At 46.6% G+C, this 12031-nt stretch overlaps 1 protein-coding gene across 1 annotated transcript; it reads right to left on the reverse strand.

Annotated features, from left to right (window-relative positions):
- Positions 1-5264: 5264 nt before the first annotated feature.
- LOC146185362 (uncharacterized) lies at positions 5265-11810 on the reverse strand. The gene is made up of 3 exons (XM_084606308.1): positions 10859-11810; positions 9877-10025; positions 5265-5634 (listed from the first exon to the last, which is right to left on the reverse strand). Exons 1-3 carry the CDS (start codon positions 11506-11508, stop codon positions 5477-5479), a joined length of 957 nt encoding a protein of 318 aa, XP_084462434.1. The 5' UTR covers positions 11509-11810; the 3' UTR covers positions 5265-5476.
- Between the last annotated feature and the right edge of the window lie 221 nt (positions 11811-12031).

A 12031-nucleotide genomic window follows, 5' to 3' on the forward strand; every position in this document is an offset into this window, starting at 1 on the left:
GGTTGGCAACTTGGTCTCTAGTTCCTCTGCCCTTGCGAAACCCAGCTTGCACGTCCGGAAGCTCCCGATCCACATACTGCTGCAGCCTACCTTGGAGGATTTTTAAGATCACCTTGTTAGCATGCGAAATAAGCGCGATCGTGCGGTAGTTGGAACAATCCTTGGCACTGCCTTTCTTTGGAATGGGGATGTAAACTGACCTCCTCCAATCCTGTGGCCACTGCAGGGTTGTCCAAATCTTCTGACATAATGTATGCAGAATGTTAACAGCGTCATGGTTGAGGTTTTGAAGCAACTCAGCTGGAATGCTATCAATTCCGCTAGCTTTGTTCTTAGCAAGGCTGGCTAAGGCCCATTCAACTTCACTCTTCAGGATGCCCGGCTCGAGATCAGTTATCACAACCGTCTTATGTTGGGTTTGCACATTCGGGTCCTTCTTGTATAGTTCTTCTGTGTATTCCTGCCACCTCTTCTTTATCTCTGCGGCTTCAGTGAGGTCCTTGCCTCGTTTGTCCTTTATCACGCCCATCTTAGCACAGAAGCTTCCTTTGATATCTTTGATTGTCTTATACAGAGCTCTTGTGTTCCTTAATTGGCTGTTGTCCTCAACTGCTAGGCACTGTATGTTCAGGAAGGCATTCTTATCTCTCCTTGCTATTTTCTGAAAATCCGCATTGAGAACCTTGTATCTTTCTTTTTCCCCCATAACTTTTGCCATCCTCCTTTCCTGAGCTATTTGCAAAGCCTCTTCAGATAACCAGTTTGCTTTCTTGCATTTCTTTTGCTTTGGAACTACCTTAGTAGCAACTTCTTGTATTATATCACGAACATCAGACCACATCTCTTCGGGCTCTTTGTCTTCTAGATCTAATTCTTGAAATCGATTCCTCACTTCCACAGCATATTCTAATGGAACTTGATCCAGATTGTACCTGGAAGGCCTTCTAGTTTTCTGCGTTTTCCTCAATCGAAGCTTAATCTTGGCAACAAGAAGCTGATGATCGGTGCCACAATCGGCACCAGGCCTTGTTTTTACTGCTTGTATAGCGCTTCTCCATCTCTGCCGGCAAATAATATAATCGATCTGATTCCTGTACAGACCGTCCGGTGAAGTCCATGTGTACAGGCGCCTCTTGTGCTGTTGAAAATGAGTATTCGCTATGGTCAGGTTGTTTTCTTGAGAAAACTCTACTAGCCTCTGCCCAGCTTCATTTGGCTCACCAAGACCGAACTTGCCTGTAATTCCGGATATTTCTTCACTCCCTACCTTAGCATTCCAATCTCCTATGAGAAAAACGACGTCTGATGATGGGGTGCGGTCTAAAAGGCATTGTAGGTCCGCATAAAATCTCTCAACGTCAGCTTCTTCAGCAGTAGTGGTCGGTGCATAGACTTGGATAACTGTTATGTTGAAAGGGTGACCTTTGATCCGAAGTGAAATCATTCGGTCGTTTTTGGGGTTGTGCCCTAGCACTGCTTTGCCCATTCTTCTGTTTACTATGAGAGCGATCCCATTCTTTCTTTTGGATTCGTGCCCACAATAAAAGACATAATGGTCGCCGGAGTTAAATTCTCCCATTCCGGTCCACTTGAGCTCGCTGATACCCAAGATATCAATTTTCAATCTGTCCATTTCTCGCTTGACGATATCCAGTTTACCTTGCGTCATAGATCTTACATTCCATGTTGCTATGTGGTACATCTCCTTGCAACATCGGACTTTCCGGTCGCTTCCCGACGCATTCACAACTGAGCGTCCTTTTGGCTTTAGCCCAGCCGCTTCATTCGTCCTGGAGCTACTAGGAATCGCCCTTTGTTCATCCCCAGTAACATGTGGGACGCCTTCCAACCTGGGGGGCTCATCTTCCGGCGCCATATCATTAATGGTATTGTGACTGGCCATAGGGTTTTCTTGGCAGGCGATACTGGAGTGGGTTGCCATTACCTTCTCCAGTGAATCACATTTTGTAAGAACTCTCTGCCGTGACCTGTCTATCTTGGGTGGCCCTACACAGCAGAGCTCACGACTTCATCGAGTTTCGCAAGCCCCTCCGCCACGACAAGGCAGTGATCCATAAAGGGGCCTTACAACTCTTACTTCCGTAATTAGTTTCTTTCTAATGACGAAGCTAAACATTAGCTGACAGTCATAAAGCAGTGCATACATTAGGTCCACCTTTATTCCGAGATAGTTAATGCGGTTCTGCGGCTGAGTGGTTGCGTGCTCGCTTCGCACTGTAAAGCAACCGTGTTCGACTCCGCGGGTTTCGGTAAAACTTGTATTTCTTTACTTTCTTGTGATTTTCGTAATACAAACACAACACGGACTTGCATTTCTGCGACACGGGATCTTTAACGCTGTTTCATTAAAGAAAGAATAATTATCCGGAGGCGTCGGTATCACCGGAGTCTACCATTTGAACCCTCGCAGCCTTGATAAACCATGAGCATGGTTCCGGCAGGTTTTTAGCGTGAGAACGTTAGTGACCGCATTTTGGTGACTCTGGCAGCACATTTCATACGGAAGGCCGAGATGTGAATTCCAGCACCCTGGGAACCTTGCACCGCTCACAGTTTGAAGGCTCTCAGCTCCGAAAAACCACGAACATGCATCTGGCAGGCGCCAGCAGGCCGAGGAGAAGGCGTAGCACTCAATGATCGGAGGTTTCCTAAAAGTAAATTGCCACATCACAATAAATGGATACAGAAACGAGCATAATATATGTCCTTTTTTTTTTGCATAGGTGGTAACAGAATCATGTGGCATGGAGTGAATCTAGCCCTTTTGCGTGTATGACGCATAAATCTAATTGAACGTCCGTTAATTGTTTAAAAATGCACTATTGATTTCTCATATGCGCTTGGGGATGTGGGGATTTCTATATGAGGTACACACACACACACACACACACACACACACACACACACACACACACACACACACACACACACACACACACACACACACACACACACACACACACACACACACACACACACACACACACACACACATACACACACACACACACACACACACACACACACACACACACACACACACACACACACACACACACACACACACACACACACACACACACACACACACACACACACACACACACACACACACACACACACACACACACACACACACACACACACACACACACACACACACACACACACACACACACACACACACACACACACACACACACACACACACACACACACACACACACACACACACACACACACACACACACACACACACACACACACACACACACACACACACACACACACACACACACACACACACACACACACACACACACACACACACACACACACACACACACACACACACACACACACACACACACACACACACACACACACACACACACACACACACACACACACACACACACACACACACACACACACACACACACACACACACACACACACACACACACACACACACACACACACACACACACACACACACACACACACACACACACACACACACGCACACGCACACACACACACACACCTCACATGTAAGAAGCACATGGTGACGAAAACCAAGTTTTTCTATCCCCTTCTTTCCTTGTCTGGACTTCGCATTATCAAAGCGACACTGGTAGGGGTTTGCGAGAATATCCTCGTCAGAGCCCGCGTGCTTTAAAGCCAATATATTTCTTGGACGAATGAAAAGAAAAAAAAAATGATAACTTATGCCGCCTAACTGCTGTTCGAGTTTAGCACGCTCACTTTCACTCTGCTTTACATCTAGTCAGCTTTTCAGGAATCGCGTAACGAACAGGGGTTATCTCAGGCGCTTGCCTATAGTTGGCTGTTTTGCCTTAATTTGCCTGTTGCCCATAGCGACCAATAACTACACGTTTGGGGCGCTTTACCGTAAAATTATTTTAATTTAATTCGAATACTTATCCTGCCCTGCAGGCATTTAGCTTAAAATGTTTCGTTGTTTTATGATGATGTTGCGCCTTTGTAAATGCACATAGGCCCGTAGCTAAGAGGATGGCGAGAAGCCGCATATAAAGACATATTGACCATACGACTGCAATGTCGCTTTTTTTTTGTGTGTGTGTTTATGGCAACGCCCATACTCAAAATGTGTTTTTGGAATTTGATTGACGCTAGCGGGCCAGCCTGTTTGGTCGGACGAGTGCATGCAAGCAGGCGTTCACTAATGATGAACCAGACCCGCTGTTGACGTGCACGATCAAGATCAAGGAGAACCGAACGTCGAAAGGCAAACACAGAAGCCCCTTTCATTTCCATCGCCCCTCCTGCCCCCTTTAGATAATCAAGTTCCCTCTTTATTGGACAAGTGCGAGCTGGCGCATTGCTGTTCTAAAGCCTCCATGTGCGAAATATTTGCTGTCACCATAGCGGCTGCTGCAGGCCGATGCTCCCCATTTAGATAACCTGACGCAACGACGTTCCGTGGTATAACGTTGCAAGGCTCGTATGTAAGACCGCCCAAACCGCACATTCACCATACCGTAGCTGTTCGAACTATTTTCCAAGAAGTAATAAAAAAAGTAGTCTCTGAGCCATCTAGTTGGCATCGGCTTATCTAATTAGTGTTTTCCCTTTCCTTCGTGAGGAAAGTCGCGATCAATTACGGAGACGCAGGGGACGTATGTAATGCAAGCCGTGTAACTGCACGGGACAAATATCGTAAACAGTTATTCAAGACTCCTCCACTGATTGAAATATAGTATATAAGGTATAGCGTCCCGAAGCTAAGGAACACGCCATAGGACTGCGGACTTATTTCGACCATCTAACATTATTAAATGTGCACTGACGTCACATGGCACACTGGCACTCGCGTTTCACCTCCATAGAAGCGCTGTCATCGCGGCCGATATTGAACCGAGGTCCTCCCGGTTTCAGAAGCCGAAGGCCATAACCACTACGGCGTAAGTCTTTCACTCACGACATATTCTTGTATCCTTATTCAATATGTTGTGTCTCGTAAATGGTATTTGGCCACCATCTCTCACAGTATACAAGAAGTATGCAGTGTTAAGTGTTTGCCATTACGTTTTTGTTTGTCGCATATTAGAGGTAAAATTGAGCATTGGTCTCTAATCGAACTCAATTCGGACGTGTTCCGCAGCCACTAAAGCTGCATGTACGAAATTTCGTGGATTTAATGATGCTCACACCTATGTAAATACTTAGCGATTACGAAACGCATTCTTACATAAATTCAAGTCCTTTATTAAAATGACTCCTTGCACGTCATTGAAATGACGTTACATAAAAGCAATGGACAAAAAACAAAAGAGGATGGAATGTAAAGTGTTAAAAGAAACAAAGATGTAAAGTGTAAAAACAAAAACCGAGAACAATGGCAGAGCTTGTCGGAGACTTGATGGGAGGCGATGATGCAGACATGAGCTTCTTTGACCAAGGTTCTGGATCAGATGTGGCGACGGGAGCGTCTGCACAGCTCTACCCTCGTGAGCGATTGGATGGATTTGGCAGCGAAGGCAGTCGGACCAGAGCACAGGTAGAAGTTCCAGCTCTTCGGGTAGGTAAGGAGGAAGGCCAAATTACAGTCACACTTGATCGGATTCCCTGCAACAAATTCAATGCTTGGTGTAGGCATCGATAAACAGTTGTCTTCGACACTCACTGTGACCCACAGGCCCATTTCGTAGCGCCACGTGTTGATGACAAATGAGGAGGCCTGAAATTTCCTGGAACAATTTTTTTATTTGGGCTGATTTGCGCCCGAAAAAGAACTAAGCAATCGGCGGCGTCTATAGTAACAATCTGGCTCGTTGATCGTCGATATACGAATGCCCGTTTCGCGCGTCAGCGCTGGTTTTAAAGGGTATACGTAGGAAGATGAGATAAAACTGCAATGGGTGACTCGTATGCCCTCGAACATTGTAGAAACATACGCGAATGACTGCAATCTTCGATGTATATCTCAGCTCATCTTCTGCGACAAATAAAATGATAAGGCTACTTCTCGCGACAAAATAAATAAACAATACAACGAATACATAATCTATTCGTGCGCTGAAATCGCATTGATAAGGCCGCATGCTGGCGGCTGTAGGAAAAAGAACAAATAAAGTTTTGAATGGTTCGCGGCAATAGGATTCAAGTGAACGTTCGCTGCGGACAATTTAATTACAGTGCCTTTAAAGGAATGATAGGATGCCGCCTGGGAAGCAGCAGCGTCTAGTGCACGACATAACGTCACACAATTAACTAAATAATTTCAAATAGCAGATGCTTTCTTAGCAGCACTTTAGCATGCAGCATAGCGGACGAAGAACTTCACATCTCGCCTTGCGGAACGCATTGGCAGGAAAATGTACTTTCCTACAGGCCAGCAGTGAGAAAGAGAAGATGAGAAAATTGCAACGTTTCATATGAAAAGCCTGCGATCTATGTGTGCGACGAAGAAAACTGGACTAGCTTGGGTCGCTGCGGAAGTCGAATAAATTCTGTGCAGAATAATACGTTGGTTTGGATTGAAGGAACAATATCAGATCATCGGTTAAAGAGAGGGCTCTAACCGAACAGCTAGTCCACCTTCTTGGGTCTTAACCTTTTAATGCACTTCTTGAACCATTTTGTAGTACATTGCTAACTCGTAGCATTTTCGTGAGGCGGAAGCTTCCCTACGTCAACCAGCTCGAGCCTTCATCGTCAGTGTCGGTGGGTGCCTGAAAGAGCGCCAACTCGTGTTTCTCCTTTCATGTGGAAGGGGGACATCAGAATCAGCCTGCCATGACATTTGAATTCATGCCACGCAGGCATGTTCATAACAGGCATAAATGTGGGTTCTGAATAGAACGCCGGTTAACTTTGATGCGTTCAGTGGAACGCTGGTTGTGTTTAATGATATTCTAGGTCGCCCGCAGCCAAAGCTTTCGCTCCATATTCGGTTCAGCAGCGTTAAACCCCTGTAATTTTTTTCATAGTGTTATCTACCGAGCACTGATATTTTATTGTAACGCGAGAGTGACAGCACTCCCATGACGAAAAAAAAAATTGTCCGGCGGCATCGGCTTCAATATGTGAAGTCTAGAAAAATCTCGAGATAGCATGCATCTGATAGATCATAGTTGGGAGGTTTCAAACGCCGGGACCTCTTTTGAAGCATCGCCGCTTCGAAAGAACATGAGCATGGCATCGCGAGACCAGTGAGGCAGGATCGAGTTGGAAAAAGCTGCCGACTCGGGAAGCTCCCTTCATTATGAAGGGCGAGATTGAAATCGAATGCACAGAACCCTTGCAACCCTGAGTGTGTAGTCTCACCGCCGGAACAATCACGGGCACATGCCTCGGGGTGGTGGCTTGGGAGTGCATACATTTCTGATCACAACGCTATGATCATTCCATTGAAATCGAGCGAAGCCTTCACCTGGAAGAAATATCTACGGCTACAAAACATCCAATACGGTCTAAGTCACCTAAAAGGAAATACTACCGCAGAATAAATTGTTCAGAAACGAGCAACAATGTACCTTCCATTTCTTTACATAGCTGGTAACATGACCATGTAACATTTTGTATAAAAGTAACGTTCTTGTGCATATGCCGCATGAATGACATTGATTGACTGTGAACTTTTAAACAAAATTTTATGTCCTTCCCCTTGGGGTCGGGTGTTTTTCCGTGCCACCTAACCAACGCAGTGAACTTCACAAAACCGTGAACTTGGTATCCTCCGCTGTTTCGATGGTGGCAATGCATATTATGTCACCAGTACTGAAATTAGTTTTCGACAGCGTTGATGAGCTCATCGCCGCCATCGTGCAGCGGCTCTGTCAGGTTAGCGTTCGGGAGAAAATTCCCCTGCACGGTTCTACGTCATCGGCGCACGCCAAAGCGCGGCGGCTGCCGCGGCTTTTCGGCGGGTGAGGCGGCACTTAAGGCACGGGATCAGCCACGTGCTTACAGACAAATTCTCCTTTGACATGGAGCACGAGATAACGAGACAACCACGTAAAAGTGGTGACGGGGTGTCGCGTCAAAAGTCTTTTTTTTTTTTTTTTTTACATATAGATCTTTAAAGCGCAAAATAATTTTACGATCCCCAGGGTGTTAACTTGTGACTATCCGTGTTTTAATATTTTAGTCTTTAATACATTTCAGAGGCTTAAGTAATATTTTTTGTACACACCTGTAAAACAGATAAGCTATCGAAAGTCAGTCTAACAAAGTGGCTTCTTGAGGCCTGGGTATTCCTGGAGGCCTGGGTGTTGAGGCTTGGGGTTCAGGGAGAAGAGTGTTCGTTTTGGGTAATAGTAATAAACTATCCATGAAAGGGCTAATCGGGAGTAAGAAATAAGGTTGGTTATCTCCCCTTAAAAAGAAAGGAGCAGCAAAAGGGAAATGCACTCCTAAAGCCCCTTTATATATGGCTGCAGCAGCGGATGCCGCCAAAGTTGAACCATGGTTCAGAGTCCGCCACACTGAAAACGGTATAATAAATTACCAGAGGAGTACCGCGTTACGGGCACGCAGTGCGGTGGCTGGAGCTGAGAAATACGGGGAAGAACATAATAGCATTTCTCATCGCTCAGCCGTCTTTTTGTTTTTATTCTCCGTTACCACAGAATACACACTAAGTGCTAACACACCAAACTCGCCACAATAAACCATAACGTTTCGCGCAAAAATAATTCAGGAGCTTTTTACTTAATTTGTCATAAAAGAAAATTGGCTAACGATTACGAAGCTAGGTAATGCAAAATCTAAGCGCAGCTGTCCATTCTAGTCCTGCAATATACGCTAAGGTAAAGAATTTTGGAGACATGTTTTTATACATGCGCAGTTTCAACCTACCTGTATTGTTCCCCATAGCCATCCTATAAATGACAAGCGTTTCTCCTTTCTTAATTGTTATAACGGAGGCGCATTGCTGACACCTGCCAGCAGCGCCACCCTGCATAGGCGACGTGGGCTCGACCGCTTCTCATATGCACAAACGCATTTCTCCGTGCATATTTTGCTTTCTTCTTAAGCTTTGCCTTTAAGGGCACGATGCGATCTCGTTAGCGGCTCCCTTTTGCGAATACCCTTACCGAATTAGGTTCCCGTTCATGAATTTGGTTAATTTCTATCCACTAGTCTTAATTTGTACCTCGATTACAGCACTAGTTATCTCAAACATAGATCGAAGCTGCCAGACTACGTGGAAGGCCACTCGATGCTGTTATAAAGCCCCGCTTTAACCAAGGCGTCTCTGCGTGGCCTTGAGGTTGCATGTCGGACTCGGAATCAATCGACTCATATGCCATCTCCCCACATGGCAGCTGCCGAGTTGGCAGTTGGACACTCAGGGAGCAACCTGCACCACCGCTATGCCTGCAATCCATGTGACCGACATACTCCTACGTTCCAACGCCCACCGCGATGGAGCCCACCTTCCTTCTCCGCTATTGACCTTAAACTGCCACCTTCTCCTTTACTGCCGCTGCCAGCCTCTCCCTCGAGGCGCCACAACAGTACCGTTCATAATACTTGCCATAGTTTGCGATACTTTCAAGAAGGCCTACACTCTTGGCCCCCTATTCCGGACACAAGAGTTAAGCCTCCCCCCCCTCATTATCCTAAAGCTGCCATCCGTCTGGCTCCGGATGACCATGATGTGTTGCGGCCAAACAATCTTGCGATCCTGGCTTGACAGTGTCAAAAGTGACAGAGTGACGCCTGGGCCATCCTGTAGTCACCCACCAGTCACGCCGTCGGGGACGAAGCTCAATTCAGGAACGTGCGCTTATTTATGTGATCTAAAGGTCGCCCTCGTTTTTTACTCATGAGGGCCTTTATGTTTTCTTTGACGTCACTTACCGCTCATGTGGACGACCCCGCCGTTGTTCTTTACGGGCTCCAAAGTGCTTTCGTGGAAAGTGGTAATTTTGTTGAAGCTGACGTCGAGGGCTTGCAGAACGGGCATGTCAGCTGTCAGGTCTTCAGGTAATGACGAGAGCTCGTTCCCCCTGCGTGGAGGTGAAGAACTACAGCCTCCGGCGAGTTTCGTACCCAGCAGAGAGAGTGACAGAGAGGGGCAGTGGAAAGCGCGTAAATTTTAACCAGGTAAAGGTGCCTGTTTGCTGCTCGGTACAGGAGGAAGTGGAAGAGGGGTATAAATGAAAAGAAGGGAAGAGAACTTAGCAGTACTTTGATTTTACGATTCACTGACAATGCCGCCCTGAAATGTAGTTTCCTTCGCTGGCTTGAAACACTCGTTGAATGTCACATATGGCCACTACAAATGGAATAACGACAAGCTTAGTCCTCGCACGTTTTACCGATGGAGGTTTAATTAACATGCACCAAAATTTGTAATCGGAAAAACTACTTCTTTCGCCGTCACGCTTTCTCACGCACGATGTCAAGCTGTCTTCCTCTATAAAGAAAGGAAGGTTACGGCACTGTGGGTTACTCCTGGGAAGCTGAAAAACCTCGCGAAGTTTGTTGCTCCCTAGCCAAAAACTTCATAGAAAGTTTCGTTTAGAGGGTTTATAGTTAGAAAACGACTCAGGCAATCAGGAAAGCCGTAGTGGAAGGCTCCAGAAATTTTGACCACCCGGTTTTCCTAATCGTGCACTGGCATCGCACAGCACACGCCTCGATCGAAAATGTGTCGCCAGGGCCGGGACGTGATGCTGATTGCTTCGGCGCAGCATTCGAACACCCTTAGCACTGAGGCAGCGCGACGGCAGCTTCTCAAGATGAATTTGTACTATATGTCATCATGTGCACATCTGATCATTATATATCACCAAGCGGAATTCAATAGGGTTTAAATTGGCATTTAACAGCAACTTACGATATATCCAGTTCTCTCAGTCTTGGTGCAGGCCTCGGCAACATCGTCCTCGTTATGTTTTTGATGTTGGTTCTTTTGACGGTGACGTATTTGAGTAGCCGCAGTTTGGACAGCCAGTCCTGGTCAACTTTTTCCACATACGAGTTCTCAATGAGAATCTCCGTGACGGTGATCGGCAGCTTGTTGAAATCTGACGTTAGATTCACACTTCCGATACTATCCAGCCTGAGGCTCTCAAGCCTTTTCAGGCAATGCAGCAAGCTCCAGGACGTGATGGCCTTCGGTTGCTGGTTGAAGACCAGCATTCGTAACGTGTGACTGAGGGCTTCGAACGGATTGGTAGCGTTCGGTGCCGGGTCCCCATATTTGCTGAAACTGACGTTGTCGAATTCAAGCACGGAGATCATAGTTCCGGAAAAGGCGGTCGATGGCAGGTAGTCGAAAGTGCTGTCTTTTAGGACCAAGTATGCATTGAAAGGCACCCGGTTAGGGTTTATCAGGGCGAAGTCAGTGGTACTGGTGAAGTTTACACAAGTGAAGTACGTGTGGATGTAAGCAATACTTGTCCAACATACCGGTGACGCAAATACCGTCGCAATTGCCGTCAGAAGACCAACGGCAAGCGTCAGCAGCAAACAGGACTCAAACATTCCTCCCTGGTGCGCACGTCGTGTTCTTCTGATCAGCCGGCCGTGCTCCTTGGATCCACAAGTTCTCGTCGATGCTGGACCCCTTCTGCCAGGGGTGATCTCGAACGCCTTGCGGAGAGGAACGGGCAGCGGTCCGTTTTGTCGACGCTTTCTGGCCTTGTTTCTTACGGGTCTCCGTTTGCGTGCCCGTAACGCGTGGTCGACCTCGGCTTGCGGGAATAAATAGCGGTACACACGCGTATCCCACTGACTGGCCAAGTGTCTGGACAGCCTCTTTCAACAACGTATAGCCATCCACAGACTTAACACGAATGACGGTACGCGTGGCCTGTACTGCCGTCAGCGCCACGAAACGATGGTCATCGGTGCAAGATAATGCTCTCGGTATGATTACTGCGGCTGACGATAGCTGATGCGCAGCTCGCTTTGACTGATGTTTTTTTTCTTTGTTCCTGATCGCCGCGTTAACAGCACGCTAATCACAAGGGCGTTTCTGCTCTTTTTTTTTTTTTTTTTTTGCTCG

This window comes from Amblyomma maculatum, chromosome 6, assembly GCF_055883805.1.
Source record: "Amblyomma maculatum isolate TAMU_Amacu chromosome 6, ASM5588380v1, whole genome shotgun sequence".
NCBI lineage: Eukaryota > Metazoa > Arthropoda > Arachnida > Ixodida > Ixodidae > Amblyomma > Amblyomma maculatum.